This window comes from Pagrus major, chromosome 18 (genome assembly GCF_040436345.1).
Source record: "Pagrus major chromosome 18, Pma_NU_1.0".
Taxonomy (NCBI): Eukaryota; Metazoa; Chordata; class Actinopteri; order Spariformes; family Sparidae; genus Pagrus; species Pagrus major.
Genome location: NC_133232.1, coordinates 7,590,535 through 7,614,418, shown reverse-complemented (window position 1 = coordinate 7,614,418; position 23,884 = coordinate 7,590,535). Strand labels below are relative to the sequence as shown.

Genomic DNA, 23,884 nt, shown 5'->3' with positions numbered 1-23,884 from the left:
TCAGCTGGAAAAGAAGTGCTCCTGAATATAAATAGAATATATAAAAATGTATAAATATGTATGAAAAATGTATTCATATTCTAATGGGAACTTTTCTTGACATGCATGTTTTATTTTGGATCTGGCTGGGCCAAACTTTTACAGAGTTATGGCTCGTGTTTATGAAGAATAATTCATTTTGGTGCTGGAACATTTTCACTTTGCAGCAGCACTCAGCTGTCCAGTGAAGCAGCAGTCAGTCTCAGCCATCAGGACTTCAGCTCAGCTCAACGTATCAATGATTGAAAACAGACAAAAAGTTGAATCAAAGTGCAACAACGTGAACTGGATCTGACTTTTGCTTTTCTTTACTTAAGTTACTTAAGACTTGTTGAGGCTTAAAAAGTCCTCACAGTGACTGAAACCAGCAGCAGACCTTCTTGACCTTCATACAAAGACTAAAACTTTTTTTTTCCATTAATGCCTGTATGCAACACAGAGAGTTCGAAATGGTAAAAGTGAGAATGACAATTATTCAGCCGTTAGTTGTAACTGCTGATGAGTGCAGGGGAGGAGCGCATCGCTGCATTAATCTCTCATAAATTAAAATGACAGACGATACAGTCGATGGCGCTTGAATTTTCACCTTCTAAATGTAAAACCGCTAACCGTGACTTTCAATATGGTAAATCGTGACACGCGGCATGATAAATAGCGCCATTAGCAATTCATAAACACGTAATGCAGTCAGTGCCATCGCTTTATCAGGAAAACTGCTGATCAGAATCACAGTCCGCCGGGTGAGAGTGGGAATTATGGAGAGGCCGTGATCGGAAAACAGAATATAACGGGACAAATGGCTTGTTGGTTCTCGTCTCATGATGCATTCATGAGCACTGAATGAAAAAGCACACACACATATATGTGTACATACAAACTTGCATAGAAAACTGCAGAAACACACACTCTCTTCTCCTTCAGTTGCAGAACACTCACACATGTTTAACTTGTGAAAACCCTTACCTTAACAATCAGAACTAAATGCCAAATCCAACCCTTACCTGAATCCTAACCCAAACCTTATTCCTCCCTAACCCTTAAAACCTAGTACACTTAACACTCAAACAGCCTTTTGAAGTTGTAAGGGGCCATCTAAAATGTCCTCACAACGCTGGCTAAAAGCAAAAATGTGTCCACACAAAGATAACACGCATTTGCACACCCACCCCGACCTTCCAAGCACCTCGCCTCATCAGTGAAAAACATCGGGAAACAAATCATGCAGGGCACCAAGGAGACAGAGGAAGGAGGGTGAAGGAGGATGATGTGGGTGTGTGTTCTGGTGTGTTCGGTGTGTATGTGTGTGTGTGAGCGAGAGAGAGAGTCTGTGTGTTGGTGCGTGTGTGTGAGGAGGAGGAGGAGAACAATAAATGAAGTTTGGCTGCTGTCTCCGTCCACGCTGCTACCAGCCGTTAGAGTCACCCTGCCTGTCAGGTCAGTGGCCAAGCTGCCTGCAGAGTCACATGACCTCTTCAACACACACACGCATGCACGCACGCACGCACACACACACACAAACACACACACCGGAGGCAGCTACCAGTGATGGGCCCAGCCGTGCAGCCTCTGTCTGTCTGCGACATTAAAAGGTGACAGCGCTGATGATGTCATTAATGACCGTAAATCTTCACACTGATAATGACATTATAATGATCATGACTGAGGATATTGATGACTCTGCTGAACTTTACATAAATAACACCATCATGGTTCTATGTCTAATTAATCATAATGATGATGTTGAGGTAAATTAACAAGCTAAATGCTTGTCGGGCAAAAACTACAGTCATCTAACCCGAAGCACAGTTTTCAGCCTCTTTTAGCTCATTGTTTTGGTTTGAAGGCACATTCACACTGTGGTGCGATCTCATAGCAGCAGCAGGCAGTTGTATCCAGTCAAACAAAAAGACTCACGGTACAGTACCTGCCCTGCACAAAACAGCAGACACAGATAGATTCTACTGGTGAGTGTGAAAATATGGTGAAAATATTCCAGAGGTAAGTAAGGAATAATGCTCAACGAGGTGTGCTACACATCGGAGACAAAATAATTTGCAGCCAATCAGAATCAAGTACTCACCTAGACCATGGTGTAAATTAGAGCTAACTGAATATTGAACTTTCATTCACCAGCTGGTCAGAAAAACGTTTGCCAAATGTGTAAATTGGCAACTGTTTGCTAACCAATTAGCCGAGTGCTAGGTCTGTTTAAAGCCAACTTTTTTTAAATTTGGGGCCAACTTAGGTCAGCTTTACTGTGAAGATGTCATGAAACACAGCAGAAGGAAGTAAACCCCCTCTTTAACCACTAAAAAAACTATGTGTGTGTGTTTATGTTTAATTTCTGTCCTTTGTGATGGAAAAGGGTGAAAAATAAAGAGGGAAAAGAAGAAACACTAAAAACATTAACATTTTGAAACACTATTACAATTTCTTCTTTGGAAAAACAAGCAAACAGAAAAAGAAGAGCTAATGATCAAAACTCTCACACGCTGTTTCAAACTCCTGTAACTGATGTTATCATAGTTTTGTATTAAGTGAATAGATGATGTCTCACACTGCGTCCACAGCTGACAGATGAGGCCGTGCTCTGCTGTAAAACCATGAGGCTGATGATGTTGTAATGATCATAAATCAAAACACACTTAATTATATTACAACCATCAAGACTGATGATGATGATCAGACTGAAACATTCAACTGATCATTGATCAAGATCATTAATCAGATCATCCTTTCAGATCGGTTATGATTTTGATGAATGTTACGGTGATGGTCGCATAGTTTGTATTTATTTATCTTTATTTACTTTTTTGCTCTGGTTTTCCCTTGTTGTAACTTATTTCTCGTCTATCTTGAGATATCATGAAACACACTTCGTCTTTAAGATAAGCAGAAAAGCAATCATTTATATTATTCTTATTATATATATTAAAGCATCCCACACTGACAGAGCATCAGTTTACATCAGTTTTAGTTAATAAATCTCAAGGTTTGGTGCGCAGTATGTCATGGAGAGGGGACAGACACAGTTTGGGGGACTAAATGACAAACTGTCTTGTAGTTTATGAGGACTTTTGAGTCAGTCTGCTGAGTCATGGTTCAGTCCGAGTCCACTGGAAAATGGACGAACGTGGAGCAAATAAACATGTTGATAGAGGCACGCTTTGAGCCAATCAGGACCGAGATACATCAACGATTTCAAAACATTTGTGGCCTTTTAAATTCTGACATTTATGACCTTTAGTTGCAAACCTCCCATTTGGCAAGTGGGTAATTTTTTAAATGCCAGTGCACAGAGCCAGCGTTTTGTCACACCTCAAAGTTTCATCACAGTCGAGCCAGGAGGTGTCTCAGACGTCACATTTCTTGGGAAACAATTTGGACCTGAGATGACATCATGCCACCAAGGTTCAAACAAGGATTTAAGACATTTTAAAGTTTAAGAATTTGAATACATTTCTGTCTGAACTGCAGAAACACTGTAAAGACTGTCACAGGCTACAGGTCACACATCAGTGATGACAGAAGAATCATGGTGGGCAGACGCTCAGGAGAAGAAAATATAGTAATGAGATGTTTCATTTATAGGCAGTGCCACTGAGCTTTTGTCTTTATTTCCGGTCTGTCTTCTCATCATCACTGCCTTCTTCTATCTTCAAGACCTTCTCATGACTTAAAGCAAAAGATTACTGAGCAGAAAAACAGGGTTAAACCTGTGATTTATTCACAATTGCTTTGTCTGTGTCCTAAAATTTCAGATAATGTGATTTGAGTCAGTGAGATACTGACAGAATAATTCAAATATGATGTCAACACAATAAAAAAGATATGGTAATTATGATTTATATTAAGACTAACAATTAAAAAAGACAAATAAATATCTGCAATAATGATTATAGAAAAGTCACTGCAGCTCAGTGTTACAGTTTGGTGTGAAAAGCGTTGAGACATTTGTTATGAGCTGATTCTGTGGAGACTCCTGTGTGTCGTCAGCAGACTCCCCCCCCCCCCCCCAGCTGTCCTTGTTACAGTGACAGAAGGTCACACGACTGCTGGCCAACACTGCACTTTATGTCGTCACTGCTCTAAAATAAAAACCTAATGTTGAGTTATCGTTTTTCTTTGCCCTCAAATATGACACTATCTGATCTTTGAGACGAAAAACAGAGTAAAGCAAAATCAGCACACATCTGAACTCCTGTTGTAGTAAAAATATGTTCTTTTTCCATTTTTATATTGGACATCTATACTGCTTTCTTCCTCAACAAGCATATTTTATAATTTACTATGATGTACATGATTAAAATATGACATGATACAGGCTACTACATGATGTACAGACATTATGGATAATTGTACTCATAATTATAATGCACAGGAGGTGTGTTGTATTATACTGTCAGTATAAAATTAGGCCTTTATAGATATTGCACTTGATAACTGCACTCTACATGGGCGTCGCAGCTATTATAGAAGGATGGGATGCATTACTGATAATAATGCACCGGCCTTTTCGGAGCAGTGCGTCAGTGTTTCAATATCAAATCGGTTTCTCTTACTTATCGAGAGAACCATGTTAACACATAACACACATACACATGAGCACACTGCAAACATGAACTAGTCATTGATGTCCTGATGCCAGTCAGCTGAGTTAAGGCGGGTCACACACTGCCACCATTAAAGGCTTTGAGCAAAGACAGAATACTGGGTGGAAAGAAGGTGAAACATGACAGGAAAGAGGAAAGTAATACAGCACTAAAAGAGACGGCGAGAAAGAAATGAAAATGAAGCAGTCAAGAATGAACAAATGAAGTAAACAAAAGTGATGAAGGACAACAAAGAAGAGAGGAGCCTTAGCTTTAAGCCTGTATTTTAATTATTATCGGTAAATCATGTTATTGTTATTGCAGTGCCACCAGTACATTAGTTGATACAACTGGCTGCTGATAATTGTGTGATGAAGTTTTGAATCTTACGAAGTAGAAAACAGCAAGAAGCAACAACCACCCTCAGTCATTGTTGTTGACTGTGTCACTTTAATTTAGATATTTTATTACATTTTACGTGTTTGATTTTAATCTATTTGTGATTTGAAATAGCAAATATGTATTCTCATGCAAAAAAATACATATAAGGGGCCTGTGCCACAAAGATATTATTAATTAGTCATCAAATCATTTCTCAACTTTTTAATATCTCCAGATATGTGAACTGGGGTTCTCACAATGAAACCACTCAGAACACAGTCTGTGGATTATCATGATTTTGGCAAGCGACAATGCTATTGAGTTTTAAAATGTATTTTTTTCTTTTTCTTTTGAGCAGCAAAAGCCAAATGCCATCTAGTTCCAATATATTCAAGAGAAGGTCTCCAAAACTCTGCAATTTACCAAAAACTGTCTGTAAATGGGATCTTTTCTTTTTGAAAGGTCCTATTTGTAAGAAAAGTTGATTTTTGAGTTGAAACTTTTCCAGACTTGTCAAATACTGATGCTTTGGGATGGTAGGTCGGTGTGATCGCCACCCCAAAGCATCAATATTTGACGAGTTGGGAATGAGACTCAAAAATTCAACTTTTCTTACAAATAGGACCTTTAATTAACAACTTCTGAGTTATTCCTGCAGGTCCTCATACACCTGCTCTGAAGTGGAGCTGTCACAGTGGACACTTCACTCAATCAGACACTTTAATAATATATCTCAGTCATTCAGTTCACCGTACAGCTCTCATTTCATCCATGTATTTATGTAGGAAGCATAAAACAGCCCTGAAATATCCTTTTAACTCAATTAGGTTTATTATAATCACGCAGAGTGTGACTGTGAAAATTAACTGTGACCACTGAAATTAAATGAAGCTCATTTCTATAAATAATTAGCCTGTTGTGATAATTGTCTGTTTAAACATTTCACACTAACTGCTCTCTCGCTGATGTGCTCCCGAGGGGCACATGGGAGTGACTGATGTGAGCGAGTGAAGTGAAGTCAATTGATGATGACGATAGCTGTCAATAGCTTATCAGAGCCTGACAACCTCAGGTGTCACGGGAGACTCAGCGCGGACGACCCGGAGAAACACACCATCTCTGAGGCATCAATAATCAGATAATGGAGCTGATGTCGTCTTCCTAAAACTGCAGAGGCTCGGAGTTTACGCCGATCAATGAGAAGACATCAGGTTTTTCAGGCCCGTCGCTTCATCCAATTCTTCTCTCTGTGACAGCAAATTAGGTGGATCAGAGATTATCTCGGCGCCAATAATTCCCGCCGCGACGTGACGAATCTGAGCCTAATCCTCTTTACAACGACGACAAGTGGGAGTGTGATAGGATCAAGCGCTCGCAGAAAAAAAACTCAACAAATTTCTGTTGTTTGGGCCCATCGCTCGCCGCAGAGATGATACAATAAAGCATTAGACCCGTGTGAATTGGCTTTCAAATTAGCATTGAACAAACACACTGCTGGGCTGATGACGGTGCAATCAGATTAGTCACAGACTGGGATTACACCAGTGTGTCCTCCACACAAAGATCATTTCCCCCGGATGTGTAGCTTGAGACAACACTTTGGGCTGAATTTCACTGGCAGTGTGAAATTTAGAAAGAGGGGGGTTGAACTTTCAACCTCTAACTGTCAGAGGACCCTTAGGCCTCGCTGTTGAACTCCTTCTTGACCTCTGACTTTGCCCTCAAAGGTCCCCTCAAGTCCGGTGCACTCATCAGACGCGTTACAGCCTCGTTATACTTAGAGGCCCAGAAAAAGTTCTCTGATTGTTTTTTGTAACTGGATCCACGTCTTTTCTTAGTTGTTTTTCGGTTAAGGTAGCAAGAAAGTTTTCTAATTAACTAATTAGTGAGAACGAGCCCCAGACTAGTTTGTGGTAATTTAAACTTTAAAAGTTGAGCAACTTTGTTCTTGTTTTAGTCTGCTTACATGGTGCATATTCAGAAATAAACAAACAAAAAACTATCTTAAAGTAGTCATAAGTAGGAGAATTTTTATTTTGTCAGATCATAATGTATTATGTATTACATTAGAGTGTTTAAAGGTGCAATATGTACACTGTAAATTTAAAAGAGGTGAATTTCATTTAAAAAAGTCAGGAAAACGATTCCCTCAGAAATAAAGTGGACTATTAAATTTAAGTTGTAAAGCTAAAACTTTTTAAAAAAAAAAGTAAGTATGTCTATTTGTCAGATTTTGCAGTGTAAGAATTTTAGTTGATAAAATGTACTAAACATTATCAACATAATGTGTGGAAATAACAGTTTTGATGTTCTGACGTCTGTGTATGGTGCTGCAGAGATATCTACAGAAATTAGCATGCTAACCAGCTAGCCCCAACCCGTCCCAGTCTAAAGCTCCTGGACTAGCAGTTTAACCACCGAGACTCCCCCAGTTTTTTTCGAACTCCCAGTCTGGATTGCTAGCTGCATGGCTGACTGAACTAACTAGCTAGTCAGTCAGCAACAGTTTGTTAATATTTGTTTTGGGTATGAATTTAACAGGATGGAAGTTCTTACATATTGCAAACACAAACACAAAAGCTGCAAAAAAGTAAAACTTTTTCAGTTTTTTCAATTTTTAATCAAAATTTTGTTTCTGGTGCTCATGAACCTGCTGTACTGCGGAGGTATCTGTTCCTGTCTGCTGCTTTTTCCTCTTCTGTGTGTGTCTGCCTCACACTTATTACAAAGTCAGAAAGAACGCTACTTTTCAGTAATATCCACTTCAGTTTTCTCTGCTGCTCCACAAAATGCATAGGCCTATTTATTGGGTCACAGAGCCAAACGTCTGCCAGGTGTCTGCTCCATTTGCATAAATGCTCCGCTTACAAATCAGATTGGTACTTTTAAAAGCCCACCTGCTTCATATAATTGCAAAAAGTTCACACCGTAAATGAGGCTGGCTCAGTTTTCCATGAATAAACCAGTTAACAGAATATTCTGCCTCCTACTCAGACTGACTGTAGATCAGTTCTGATACAAGAGAAAGAAAAAAAACAAAAGCTCCTGCAGTGAGTATTAATATCAGTGGAAGTCCTCAACACTCCGTCACAAACACCTACAGGACAGCGTGAAGTATAATATAGTGAGAAACGCCACAACAAAATGTCTTCTGTGTGATATTTCACTTGATTTCTCACCTAAAGAGACAATCTCTCCAGCTGTGGCTACACAGGAAATGTCTTTTCCAATAAAATCTTCATAATGCTGAGTGTGTGGCTCGTAGAGGTCCAGATACAGTGTGACAGCTTCAACACCTCAGCAGCTAACAACGACACAGAAAGGAATGAACCGATACACCCTTCATACGGCAGACACTCTGACTCGTCCTCGCAGGAAATCACAGGCTTGTTGTCAACACCTGTAAGAGATATCCTCAAGCAAATAAAATAATCTCTTCTTTATATTTGTGTTCTTAAGACTTCAATTTGCAAAAGATGATGAAGACAGAAAGTGAAAGTGAGCAATTTCATTTGGGAAAAATCCAGACATTTTAGGTGTTTACCAGGGATTTAGAAGTATAAATCAGGAAAAATAGTCAACAGTCATTAGAGTAGACGAAGCAGTGACTTCCTCACTTTTAAGAGCTCAAACGACCTGTCTGCAACAATTTTGAAAACTGATCAAGCAAAAAGTACTTTTCTGTAAGTATTTGTTGCCTTTTTTTTAAGTCGAGAATAATGAAAATAGTGGTTCCACCCCAAACCCTTTCTGGGGAGTTCTGTCCAGGACTCACAAGAACCCACCAAGGTTGCTCTGAATATTCAAAAAGTTTCATCTAGAACCCACTCAGGAGCCTTTTTACAGGGATTTCACCTATAGCCCTCTTGTCTTCAGAGGGTTTGACGTGGAACCATATTGTCCTCTACAGATGAGATATTACTTTAAAAAGTCCCATTTGGAAAAAGGGTTAAAGATTTGAATGTTAGTGGGCGAGGTTCTTTTAGTACCCGTACTTTCAACAAACTTTGAAGAAAAAGGGTTCTTTGGATAATAATGGTTCTTGAAGGAGCACTCAGTCTTACAAAGAACCCTTGAATAATCCTATTTTTGATAAATGGTTTTCCAGAAGCAAATGGTGCTGGGTAGAACCTCAGTGTTTCAGGAAGAACCCTTTTGGAACCCTTGTTTCTGTTATGTTAAACATTTCTGAATTGAATGAACGATTACTGCACTGTAATAATAGATAACAGTACAATTAAAATGACATACTATACCATGGTAGATTACAGCTATATTGACCACCCCTTTGTAATACTGTGTAACAGTGACCCTTGTTATTTAATTTAATTAATATATTATTGTCCAGTGCCTCATTGTTGACAACTACACAACGATTAAAGGGAAAATCCCTCTAATACATTATGATCTGTCAGCATGAGCTGTATTATGTTGTTAAAGTCAAACATACTTTTGTTACTCACAGCACTTTCATTGCTTTATAATATGTAAACACATACTCTTCAATAGACCACAACGGGGCCACTGTGGTTTGAAGTGATTCACAATCGACCGACGTTACCAGCACTCTGCGGCCCACACAGTCCAAAGCCGTCCAAGGCCTTTCCATCTGCTTTTGTTGATAATCTTCCCCCTGAGCACCCTGTTCTCTGGGTTTCCATGATCAAAGTTCGGATTTGCTTTAATTATATCAGATCAATGCTGGCCACGGCTACTTTGGAGACCAGCGTCCAATGCTGAGGCAGCAAAGAAGAAAAAACAGCTGAGTCGTCCGGTGCCAGTGTCTAATATGCACACAGCGAGGAGAGGGAAAAAGCAAAACGCAGAGCGAGGTGTGGGCTAATGCAAGGCTCCGATCATTAGTCCTAAGTGTTCCTCATTATGTTCCTAAAGCCTCTGAAGACCTGAATCCCTAATTGATCTCATCCTGGCATTTAGTAACACTCAGGAAAGCAAAGGACTGCTCGCTTCCCTGGCACTAACAGATAGGCCGCCTGGCTTGCTCATCAAATGAAGGCCTGATACCTCGGATGGCTGAGCTGCGTCACACACTCCACTGCTCCAACAACACCAGGAACCACAGCGGAAAGTCAGGTTTTCACATTCACAGGGCAAAGAGTCAAACTCAAAAGCATTCAGGAGCAATCTGACTGAACTATTTGCAGAGCAGATTATCAGGTAAACACTCACTTTGCTTTCTGTTTGCGGTCGCCGCAGATTCGTGTTGACCTGTAATTTTTTTTCTCCTGCTGGCTGTGTGGTGCCATCATTTCAAACATGCTGCAAACTCAGTTGTTTTTTGCTCAAGATCTGCTTCCTCAAGCAGAATGCACTGGAAAAATGTCCACATACAGCCGGCACACATGAAGCACATGTGGGGAATGCATTCATTCTGCAACATCTCTTTATATTTGTAATTTGGGAGTTAGAGTCTCTCTATTCAAACACAACAGGCTCAAGAATCAGTCTATCCTGCTGCTAAACCAGTCAGTGTGCTGCTAGATAAGATCAGGATCTGAGGATATTATGGGAAATGTTTCACACAGTACTTCTATGAGTCTTATGTGTAACTGTACAACTGTCTAAATTGTGAGTAAACTTCTTGAGCGAGGCTGCCGAGGATGCAAAATTAATTTCAATATAAACTGACAATAGATTTATATCACATCGTACTGTATCGTAAAACTAACGTAAATCTGACATGTCCGTAATGTCTAAAGTTAAAATTCCACCACAAACTACCTAATATTTGTTCTACATAAATGTGTTTTCTGTTGTCAGACAGCTGAACAAGTATGAAATTTCAGGACTCATCACATGCTGAGCAGCCGTCAACAGCTGTGCTGTGAGATCGGCTGCTTGACATTTAAAATGAGACGGACTGAGAAAGTTAGGAACGACAAAAAGGTCACATTAAAGTTTAACCACAAAGCATCTTTTCCTTGATCTAAATCAGCTGCAAATGTGTATTTAACACATGAAGAAAGTGGGCAAATCAATTATTAACTATGTTAATGTGGCTGCTGAGGGATGCATGTCATCATGTGCAGGGGATAGTGTCTCCTGCACAAATGCACAAAAAACAGATGTGCAAAGGGCAGTTTCTACATCCCATGAGGTCTCCAGGTAAAACTAGTCCTGAGCTTAAATAGCGCTTGAAATGCAAAAAGTTGTCGGAACTTAAACACAATCAAACTCTGAAAAAGGAAATGTAATATTCATAAAAGTACTGAAATCTAATTTAGAATCCAATGAACAATTCAGATCAAATCAAAATCCCAATGAGAGTAATAAAGAGAATAGGGGGGGAATTATTCCCAGACAGATTATGTATTGCTGTGTCATTTGCAGATCTTATAAATGTTCTCATTTGTATAAAATATGTACGACTAAATATGAAACATGCTGAGAAATCATCTCCATATGAGCTGCAGCCCGCTGGGACTGAAACTCTGCAAAATTCTGCTGTTTGGGGATTTAAATATAGACTTCAACTTTCATTTCCAACCTGCCCTCAAAGCTTTTTAATTTTAGAAGCTTTAATATCAAATAAAACTCATTACAGTTGTCCAGAGTGTCCAGAGTGCCTCAGAGCACCATGACTAGATGCTTTTTTAACACAGCAGCTCCCATTGGGATTCAACCCTCACATGGACTACACCAAACCTGTGCAGCAGTTTATTAAAGTGTTGATCAACATCATTTATATGGACATTATTGAGCCTACACCGTCCTGTTTACCTGCTGGTGTATCTTAATTAATGCACATTTAATCAAAGTTTACTTTCTGCTTCAGAGATTCAGCTAAATGCCGGAAAGGTGTTAACGAAAAAGGAAAAAGATAGTTTAACCTTTATAGTTGACAACAGGACTCAGTGGTTTCAGTAACAGGGAGGTCACAGGTTCAGTCTCTGCTACAAGAGCTAATACTGCGTCCATCAACAGCCCTGTGCTCTGCCCACTGACACATGACCTCCCTGTCTTACTGTAATTCAAACTCGGCTAAATGCTCAACAACAGTCAGGAACAAGGCTATCAACTAGGTGAGGTCCCTTCAGGCTCAGCGAGCCTCAACAACATTTAAGCTATTCTTCCTGAGAGCTAGCATCAACAATCAGTCAGTATCAAATTTATGTCTGTGCATCGAGCACAGAGCTGGAGTTAGGAGGCGATCAGCCTAGCTCGGCATAAAGACTAGAAGCAGGGAAAGCAAGTAGCTTTGATTAAAAAAAAAACACACCTATCTTACGTGCTAAAGCAGGTTCTCTGAATGTATCTGGCAACCCGCGCTATAGTCAGACAGGCTATGATGCAGGAAGTGAGCAGGTCATTGAACAGGAAATATTTACTGCAACATTTATTTTTCTGTCCATATTAAACAAGCAACACACTAGCCATGCTAGTTGTTTCCCCTCCTTCCAGTCTTTATGCTAAGCTCGGTGAGGTATTAATCTTTTCATCTCGATCAACGCTACAGAGAGGAGAGTTCAGTGAAAGGTTGACCTTAATTCAAACACACACATATCCTCGGTGCAAGTAGTTGCTTGTTAGCTGACAGCTAATGTAAAGTGAAGTAACATGGCTGTTTGGGGTGAATAAACACACAAGGGAGTAACAAAACCAAACACAAATGATGCTGTGGTCAAATCACTTCGCTCGTGGTAACATGACCTGATGTTCTAGCTTCTTAGCCTACAGGAAAAGGAAATATCCCACAACTACTTTCACTCAGTAACAGTTTGAAGAATGCTGAGTGACGTGATGCTGAACAAACAGGATGATCATTACGATGGGTCGTCTGTAGGAAAACAGTTTTACTTTAATGAGAAAACAACTGGAAAACTCTTCAACAGCAACAAAACAAAACTAACATATCTGTCTTCTGACCGACTCCACTTTAATTACAGAAATGTAGTGTAGCTCCAAACATTTCCAGGAATCCACCCCAACTGTAACTGAGTAACAGCTCTGAGAGGGCATTGATAATATACTCTGTTATTTATGGTGCAGATCTGTCTCTGTCCACTAATCAATAATGTATTATCATACATCAAGTTTTGGAAATGAACCTGCCCAGAAGTTAATTATTGTAGAGATGGTGGCGGACTCCACCAGAGCAGTCGATTGTTTTTCATTAGAGGACTTGGAGGAAATTGATCAAAGAAAAATATATATATGTTATGATTTGTTATGATGGGAGAAGTGAGTGATAAATATGGGCCGGGTACCTGCAGAACAAATGAAACAGCTTGAGGGCAGGTTCATAAATAACACAGTGGCTTTAATTTGGCTGAAGCAGGAGTGTATGCTTCCTGACACCGAATGATTTCTGAGAGGGGCAGCTGGCAGGCAGGGGTGTGTGCTGAGCTCTCCATCTTTCTGGAGTGTCCTTGAGCAACACAATAAATCCCAGCCAGCTCCAGAGATTCAGCTCTATAACTAACCGTGATCCCTGAACTCTGACCCCTGACTTCCATATTCATCACAGCAACAAAGAAGACAGATTTGTCCCTCAGGGGATCAGAGGGGGATTACTCAAGTTTGAATTAAGTGCAAACTTTTAAATCAGTCCTCTAATAATTTTTCGTCCCTGCCTGCAAAGTGAAACTCTCAGATCCTCTAATAATCCTGTTACTATCAATCTGGGATTCTCAATTTACTTTAATGGAGTTATAATGAAGTTTTGTTTGATCCTTTTTTCACTTTACTTCTGCTTCTGCTTACATCCATTATGTAAGAAGTTTCCCAAAATGCCAATTAGCAGCAACAGAGAACCTGCAGCAATAAATTCAGCTACATATTGTCACGAGTGCCACTCAACATGCTGCTGGGTAGCAACTTTTTTAAGTTACAATAGTAACAACCCTCCCTGTCTTCTTCCCCACAATGGTTTGATCCACTCATGTAATCATCAGCAGTCAGACTGTTGGTATAAAGCCCATCATTGGGCGCCTTTTTCCCTCCTTCCCTTTGCTATCATGTACTGTCACCATCAATACTTGAAACCTCAACCATCTCAAATCTGGCAACCTACACGCTGAAAATAATAAGTCACTCTAACACTAGCCTGGTCACTAACGGCACAACCGTCAACAAGCCATCAGCTGTTACCTTTTCCTTTGCTGGATTTAGTCATTTTAATGCCAGGCCTCACCTCCCCACGTCCAAACCAAGTTTTCCCCGACACTTTTATCAGGGGGTACCATCGCAGCATCCTGGGTTTAGCGCTGCCCAAGATGATTGTAACTGGTACACAAACAAGCACTGTGGCGATAGGTCTGGCTATGCGAGATGACAGGTCACTCTTTATGTTAGTTAGTGGTTAGCTGGCCTTAGCTAGATAGCCACAGTCAACGAGTCAATGACGAAGCTGCCAATGAAATGTTCTCCATAGCTACCAGTGTTGACATCAGATTTTCGCCGCTGAGATCATCATTAACACAGATTCAAATATATAAAAATTCCCCCCTAAAGACTATTCTCATATTGGTCTGAAGTTAATACCTTTTAGAAAAAAACTTGGATTTCTGTATTCTGAATGCATTCTGGATAAATAATCTACTGATCAAAGTAAATCTGTAATCTGAACAATGTCAGCACTCTACAGTCGAGGCTTCACATCCTTTATCGAGGAACACTTAAAGTTTTTTTATCACAGAACAACTGGAGAGCATGGACTGGTTAATTGTCTGTTGCCCTTCCGTCTGTGTTTTCTTCCTGTTTACTAAAAAGCTTTTGATCATAAAAAAATAAAAAAAATAATATCACAGCTGTCAATTCTGGGTCAAGTCTTCAGTCTGGAGTCTAAGTCTCAAGAGTGCAGCGACAACAAACTCTGATATGATGTAAAAGCAGCAACAGTGCTCGATATTCCCCAGTGTAATAAGCACCAGAGAAAGAAGATTTTCTTTCCCTATTTTATGCTTCAAGTTTGACCTTGCACTTCACAAAAAAACAACCCAGAACAGACTCGCTTCAGTTCAATATGCTCCGATGTCGGGGTTACAATGTGGTAGTAGGAAAACTGAGACGAGGCCGCGACGTGACTGTAAACACTGATGACAGGCAACACTGAGTCACAACACTTATACAGCTAATGAATGCCACAACTGGAAATGTTACACCGAAGTGAAATATCACTCAAGGTAACATGACATTCCATTAAGTCGTTCTGTCACAGCTTTGTTTTTTCTGTCTACGTGGAGGCTAACCTTTTATTTAATGAACACACCGCCAGGACATTCAGTCTTTTCCAAGTCACTCCGGTCCCAAACTCAGTCCTGCCGGTTCAGGATAAGGACTTTTATTTAATATCGAGACTCAACAGCGTCTGACGTCCAGGTCTTCTTTACTTAAAATAATTTAAGAAAGCAGGCAGATGACCTTCTCTAAATCGCCAAATTTCAACATCAATTTATTTCTTGAACTGGTGAAGTCAGATTTAATTCACCCTGTGATGTGATGAATGTGTGTGTGTGCGCGCGCGTGTGTGTGTAGAGATCCCTGCATGCAGCTGTGTTTTCAAGGCCAGCTCAAGGTTACCTTCCAGCAGCAGACAGGTAGCGGGCTGCAGGCACGAATGAACATTCGTCCTGCTCATAGAAATTATAGATAACACTATCCCCATAGAATCTGCATACATTTTCCCCTTGAACGACTTACTTGATGGTGTTGCACATAAAGATCTGTGAAGGCAGTGCCCATATTTCAGCTCAGAGGTGAAATATTTAGATTACCTGTTTGTATGGACCGCTCGCTGTTTCCACTTGAGTTTATTGAATATAGAAATCCATAGAGGAAAAGGTCACTCTCTGCACATTATTTTCGGGTGAAGATGAATAGTTTGCATACAGAGGTCTGTTGTGTGCACGGTAACGATTTGTGCAAACACCCAGAAATGAGAGAGGCGATCAATCTGCATTATCACAGGGAGGTGGATGTGAAATGAGCAGAGCACCTGATCAAAAATGGAAAACAACAGTGTTTGTATCTCCAGAGGAAAACCTGGAGATGTTTTATTTTGTCGCAGTTGCACTGCGGCAAAGTAAAGCCATAAAACCACACAGAGTCGCCGCAAATCACCTCCAACACCTGACTCCTTTAGACATAAACAAGGTGTAAACAGTAAAGCCTGTGCTTCTCTTTTTCCACTCCTGCGCACAACTGAGAGATAATAAATTCAGCCCATAATTGTATCTAAATCAGTGAATACAAATTTCCCTCAGGAGGAATTTGTAGCAAACTGTACACATGCTCCAGTTTTAGCATAAACCTCTTTTTCCTGAAACACACACTCAGCAAAACACACACAGACACGCACACAAAGCTGAGTGCTCAGATACATGCACACATGAACAAACATCTAGAAATATCGAGGAAGACACACACAGACATCATGTTACAGAGAAGAGCCTCCCCAAAGCATCCTGCAATAACCCCTTAAAAATTCTGCTTGTTCCAACAACAACAACCTCCTGCCTGGTAGAAAAGCAATAAGGCAGAGATGTCAGTGGCTGTTCAAAGGCATGTCAGTCATTTTGACTGACTGATTGGTATTCCCCGATGGTCATGGTTTGTGCGTTGGCATTCTCTGAACGTAACGCGGAACGGTTTGATTAATCATTCTGCCTCGGCGGTCGATAGAAGTGGACGGTGTGCTGCTGGAGGCCCGAGGAGCGTGTCATGTTCACCTTGTGCACTTCAGGTCTGTTGCACTGCTGTGGCTCAGATCGACTGTAAACTAGTAATATGAGTTTTATGGTTCATATACAGTAACATTGTCTATCATACTGGTGGACAAGCTATCTGTATCATCACTGATTTGTTTCAGGCTTGTTAGCTTACTGCAGCAACCTGTTTATCTTACCGTCCAGCTCAGTTGAATAAAATGTTTTTATTTTACGTGTCGGCCAACTTCAAATATGTGTCATCAAATATGTGTGTCATCAGTATCATAATCAACAATCCAATAGTATGTGTCATATCAGGTTCACATTACATGTATCCGTTCGCGGCAGTAGGTGGAGGGGACGGAGGTGGAGTTATAGCTATGCGAGCAAGCTGCCAAACCGGAAACCACCATGACTGAGTTTCACTTCTGTAAGCGCGAAACCACTGGATATTCTTAACAAGACATTGGCATTGACATTTTCCAGCCGTGTTTGTTGTAACAAAACCAGGTATTTTAAACCAAAACAAGATCTTTTCCTAACCCTAACCAAATGTTTTTGCATAAGCAAAGCGTTGTCACAGCATTAAACTGAAAGTTGAACCTAAAGAAATGCAAAGTTTCAACATATCTGCGATTTGCAGAAATGTAAACTGCCAACATTTATTCTTTGATTAGGTTGGACCATCACTGTCTACTTCTGTGTCCAAAATGACTCTCTTAACACCTTCACCGTTGCTTAAAGGTGTAGTTTAATGTACAGTAATGCACATGTCTAACAAAGGCAAAGCAGTAAAGATCACTTTGACAAATACAATGGATTTCCTGTTGCTTCACATTAAAAGCCTTCACGTGATTCGCCTCGAAGAAACAAGAGCAGCAGAAGGTGACGGCTTTGAATTAGCAGTAATTTAAAACGATGGATGCGTTTTAAATTACACAGAGACGACCTGGTCAGAGAGGGAAATATCGACAAAATCAAATATCCGAAAATATTTTTTACCAAATAGCTTTGTATCAATACTGCGGCAATATTGTAGGGATGACTATTGGTAATTTCACAGGTAAAACAGTCTGGTAAGTTCAGAATATTACAAAAAGGCAACACTTCCATATGACCATCTAACAATATCCAAAATTTAACATGATATATAGTCTCATATCATGATAACAATGTAATAACGATATATTGCACAGCCTTAATTCTGAACAGTAACAAATTACCGTTAAATGCAATAACATTAATATTAAAGATGTCAGGGATTAAATAAGCTGCATGGCTTCTCAGCATTTCAGGTTCAACTGAACTGAATTTTATCAAGAGACTGAAGCTAAAGACGGATGCGTCCCTTCACACTTTTTTACTTTACTTAAATCACTTATAAACGATGAAGGAATGTCATTACATCACTTATATCACTTGTCTGATTTCAATATTTTGCTCAAACTATTTTAAAAAATCCCTCCAAACAGGTTGACAGCTCATTTCTAAGAACTTCTCAAAACACACATGCTTGTAGTAGGAAGACTGACATTTTTTTAGTTTTATGTGACTGAATTTGACATTAATTGCCACATTCATATTAATCATAACGGATGTTATCTATAGTGTGAACACACACTGGCAACATGAAGATGTCATTCATATTGTACTGCATTTTCCCCAGTGACTCGTCCAGTAATGTGACGGCAGATTAAGACGGTTTCTTCAATCGACCAAAGAGACTAATTAAGAGGTCAAGGGTCAGTGACATTTGTCCCTCTGGTGCTCTTCACAGGAGTGACAGCGCTTTGAAATATGCTTCTTCATTTGTTCAAAAAGTTATACGACTTGATTAAAAAAACTTTAGTCAATAGAAAAGTGAGATGTTCTAGACACGAGGGAAATTATCTCACCTTCTTGGCTTTTTCTTTCTCTCGTCTTGACAGAATTCACAGATTTAAACCTGAATACAAGATTAAAGGTTTTGTTGAGATGAATTTCCTGCAGGTCGATCTAAATTCTCAGCTCTCCTCTCCTGCTTCATTTGATGAATAATAGGAGCGGGTACAGAGAGAGAGGGGAGAGATATGTGTGAGCATTAAATGTGTATTCATCAGGTCTGGCCCCGGCCATTGACAGGCTAATCAATGTTTAGTAATAAGGCTGAATGTGGAATGAGGTGTGGGGGGTCTGGTGGGGACGGAGGGGGAAAGAGATATCAATTAAGCAGGGAGCTGCAGAGTCCAGGCCCGAGGAGCTGAGACGGCAATATCCAGACTCTGGTTCATTAACTAAACAGTGTGTGCTGAATGCAAAACTCCTGCAGCCGCCCCCCTCCGGCACCACCACCCGTCCCAGCCGTCCCGACTGTAAACGGCTGCCTTGTTCAATGGAAATGAGCGAGTTGCTGCAGCAGGTAGGAAAAACGTCTTTGATAGTTCACATAATGAAATACCTCGGAGGCCGAGCTGAGAAATAATATCCACACGTGATGCAATAAAGCAAAATGTGCAGGGAGCCTGCAGGTTGGAATGCAAAGCAGGACCCCAAACACCATCCCAAATCATATCGGGAGATATTTGCATGCAATATGCATTCAGTGTAAATTGGGAGAAATAGTTGGTAAAGTAACCAGGCTCTCAGTCGCAGTTTGTTACCATATTAGAAAACAAGCAAAAAATAATCATCTCAAAGATCTGGAGGATCGTTAAACACTGATTCGTAAAGTTAAATCCAACATATGAAGTATGGCCGAATGTTTGTTTCCCTGTGACTAGTAATCGGTAGTAAAAATGAGCTCCACCTCAACCAGCTACATGCATCAGTAATAATGATATATATTCTAATATACTTGTACCTTCTATACATACAAGTAAGTACATTTTGCCAGCGTTCAGAATGCAGTACTTTTCCTTATTTCAGTGTCTTTACTGCTCGTTGTGTTTTTGCAGCCGCAACATAAATAAAGGATCTGAATACAAGAGGTTATGGTTATGGGTAATATTTCCGGTACTCGGCGGAACTAGCATAAGTAACAAAGTCATCATAATAACTGACGCACCGGCGGCACTTTCAAGACTTTAGAAATGTTAGCTAAGTGGCCTAAGCAATAATAATAGTGTTAGTGGTAGTAATAACTCGATAAAGTTAATATGAATCAATGGTATGCCGTACCAATCACCGTAAACTGAAGATTAGCATCCTGGAAAAGGCTGGTTCCGGTTAAATGACAGGACACAGATGTCGCACCAATAATTCAAGCAAGGTATCATGGGAGGCTACGAATAAGGTAGAAACAATGAATAACTCACTTCTTGCCTCCTGAACTCAGTGAGCTTAACAAAACCAAACCTGCTGCTTTAATACATGATCCCCGGAGAGTATTTAAAACCTGTAAATGGCAGCGACATCTGACACTTTTTCACTCTTTATTAAATGCTTTCACCTTGTCAACAGAGCATTAGTCGTTCCAGAGTTGCCTCAAGCCTACTGTCTGATCCACCGAACACACAGTCCTCTAATGATGCGGAAATGTCTTCAAAATGACAGTAACATTAAGTCTGTCTTTGTGCTTTGGTTGGGTCTTGCTCAGGTTTCTGATGTGAGTGTCGAGTCTTCATGAATCATGTTTTAAAAATGTCTACTAGACTCAGAAAATGTACCAATCGGCACCTTTTTGGTCACACTGGATGTCAACAATCATCCGCCCATTTCTTTCGACCAGAATCTGCTCAACATGAGTCCACACAACAGCACAAACTAATATCCTCCATTGTCAACAAAAAATGATGGCCCCTTGACAACCAACTGCACAGCAGTGGTCCCATATGTCCCGCCTACTGCTGCGACATCAACACGAGGATTTGGCTGCTGAGCGGCTCAGCATACAGCCTGTAACAGGGCCCTGATGAATAGGCAACTTTGGATGCAGCAGCGATGACTAAATGTTGCTTGCAGCAGGGAGGGGAACTGGAGATGACCTCAAAATCAACATGGGGAGGGAAAAAAGGGATATGCAAAAAATATGTCCGACTGTAGAAAAATATCTGGCAGCAGGAAAACAACACTTCGGAAGCCTGAAAATAAAGAAATGTGTGTCTAACTGATTTGTTTTTTAGATTTAGCTTGATGTGCAACCAGTGCAGCTGCAGCAGCAGCAGGATGGATTGCTGTTAATCGATTAATGGATTCTTGTAATGAAGGAATAAATTACAACCAAAGCCTCATAACGAATCAGACAAATGAGATGAGGTTTACCAGGAAATAAAGGCACATTTTCACTGTTTTTGGGATGAAAAAGTCACCTTCAAGTGGACAGAAAATGTTCTTTAGTTGGCAAATTCTGCATCTACCCTCTCTGAAAACAGTCTGACATGACTCACACAGGCTCAAACATCAGCGTGTCATAAACAGTCTTAAATCAGAGCATCATCTTAATGCCAACACATGCGGTGCCCTGAGAGTTTCCTCTCCACATGCCTGTTCGACATTCTGGAGAGGCAGCTCACAAACCGCCCACTAGTGGTCGCTGTGTGCTTCTATCCTGCCTGGATCTGATGCAACTTCAACTCACCTATACGTGCAGGCTGACGTGCACATTTATCTTTATATTTTCAGGTCATATCGGCCTGTTTTGACAGTAGTTTTGCTGATTGGACTTAAGCGCCATGAGTTGATCTTTTTCAATAATGTGGTCATTGCCTGATCGTGCTTTGGATACAAGTGATCCACTTTCTGAATAGCCAGGTGGTTTGAGTCACACGCCCTGCCCTTGTTGCTTAGAATAACAATTTCACCTCTAAAATTTACTTTCTGAATCCTCAAACTTTCTGATTTCTTCCAGGTTTACGTAAAGTAAAAAAAAACAAAAAAAAAACAACAAGTTTTCTTTCTCCTTGGAGTTTGTTGGATTTAGCTTGATGTACAACCAGTGCAGCAGCAGCAGTATGGATCGCTGTTAATTGATTAATGGATTGCTTGTAATGAAAGAAGAAATAACAACCAAGCCTCAAAACATCTGATTGTCTTATTGAACCGGAGAGACAGACAAGACAAATGAGATTAGGTTTTTTTCAGGAAAAAAGGCAAATTTTCACTGGTTTACGATGAAAGAGTCGCCCTCAAGTGCACAGAAAACATTCTTTTGTTAGCAAATTCTGTTTCTATGATGACGCTGCTTTTCTATCACTCAGGAAACTAAACTCGATGTACGGATCTTGTGATTCTTTAGTCATTTTGGGCCCGCCGGATCGTGCCTTAGAAATCCAAGACAAAGCTCCTCTTTAGAAACACTTTCATTTACTTTCTGAATCCTCAAACTTGAACTGATTATTTTAAGATTTAAGTGACATTATTAGAGATTTTCAGTGTGTTCTCAGACTTTTGGACCCCACTACATGACTTGTAAAAAGAAAGCAGAAAAACAAATAAGTTGTTTTCTTTTTCTGTGATGTTCTTTGGATTTAGCTTGACGTACAACCAGTGCAGCAGCAGCAGCAGCAGCAGGATGAGTCGCTTTTAATCGATTAATGGATTCTAGTAATGAAAGAAGAAATTACAACCTAACCCTCACAACACTTGATCGTCTTATTACAGCACTGAGACAAATGAAATGAGATTTTTCAGGGAAATAAAGGCACATTTTCACTGAGTCTCCTTCAAGTGGACAGAAAACTCATCTCACCTCCTCACGCCAACTGACACGACCCACACAGGCTTCAGCATCAGTGTGTGTGTGCATGTTATAGCTACCACCAGTCATAAATCAGAGCATCATCTCAATGCCAACACATGTGGTGCCCTGAGAGTTTCCTCTCCACATGCCTGTTGACATTCTGGAGGAGCAGCTCACAAACCGCCCGCTGGTGGTCGCTGTGCGCCCCTCCCCACGTACAATCCTGCCTGGATCCCAATGCGACTTAACTCAACTCACCACTGGTATGTGCAGGCTGACGTGCACATGGGCGACAACACGCGCACGACCCAAAAGGCAACTTTCACAAGAACTCGCCTCCTGGAGGACTCTCTCATTTTCACGCACGTCCCAAAGCAATAAAAATGCAAATTTCCATGTTATCTTTCACACACATCATTATTTCCACTCATGAAGTCCATTTCATGCCTCTGCTTACCTGATAAACACTACCGTTTCCCACAAATAGATCCCCAGCGCGTTTAGTCGGCACATTTTGGCCAGTCTCATTTTGTTTGGAGGGGAGAGGGGGGGTGAAGGTGTTGCTGAAGGGAGAGGGAGAGGGGAGGGGGTGGGGGGTCACACTCTTGAGAGGATGATGAAAAAAAAATCCTTTAGTGGTGGAAAAGGAGGAGGAAGAGGAGGAGAAGGGAGGGGGGTTTGTGGGGACGGTTTATGACCTCCAAGGTGAGCCGAAAATGTTCCGCTGGTTTCTGGGCTCTCAGATCCCGGGGTGGCCGGTGCTGAGCCGCGGGATGCTCATGACCTCACCGGCCGAGAAATCATGCTTGTGTCCGCTCTCTGCGCCTCCAGTGGAGCCGGGGAAAATCCACTAAAATCCACCCCGAAATTGCGTTCAGGACCGCGGACAGCGGCAGGCGGAGAGGCTGCGGGGAGGAGGAAGCTCGTCCAAGGTTCAGGCTCCAGAGGGGACAGACAGGGGGGAGGAAGAGGAGGAGGAGGAAGGGGGGAGGGTTAGCCGCTCGCAGGCTGCTGTTAATTGACAAACCCAATTATTTTTAAGTCCAGTCTGTGCGATCCATAGTGTTTGAAGGGGAAAAAATAAGACATATTCCTTCAGTGGTGGAGAAAAAAAGAAGCTGTTGTGGCTGCGGGAAGCTGCGTCTCCAGAGCTCTGACAAACTGTGCGTTATATCCCCCTAATTCCACTCACGGAATAGACCCACACATAGAAGTGCTTCTCTCACAGCTGCAGGGTTTCTCTCACATGCATCCCACAGGCGGGAGCCGGCGCGTCGCTCTGGATCCGTGCGTATCGGCTGTTGCGGGAGTCCCGGCGCTGCTGCTGCTGCTGCTGCTGCTGAGAGAAGGAGGTCTGCAGGTAGAACAAGTCTGCCTCCTTTTCTTCTTCTCCCTCTCCTTCTTCTTCACCTCCTCCTGCTGCTGCTGCTGCTGCTGCTTCCTCTCGTACTTGTCTCCCAGGGGCGAGTAGTAGTAGTAGTAGTACTTGGCGCTGAGGCAGCACGGCTCAGCTACTCCCATTGTCTGGTGGTGGTCAAGTTGGAGAC

The 23,884-nt window shown here is 41.1% G+C and overlaps 1 protein-coding gene across 1 annotated transcript in view; it reads right to left on the bottom strand.

Moving 5' to 3' along the window:
• The window catches only part of glra1 (glycine receptor, alpha 1), a 118,122-nt gene extending 95,257 nt beyond the window's left edge, over nt 1–22,865 (bottom strand). The window contains exon 1 of the mRNA XM_073487207.1: nt 22,795–22,865. Coding sequence (XP_073343308.1) covers nt 22,795–22,865 — 71 coding nt within the window. The remainder of the gene's footprint in view (nt 1–22,794) is intronic.
• Nucleotides 22,866–23,884: the final 1,019 nt, after the last annotated feature.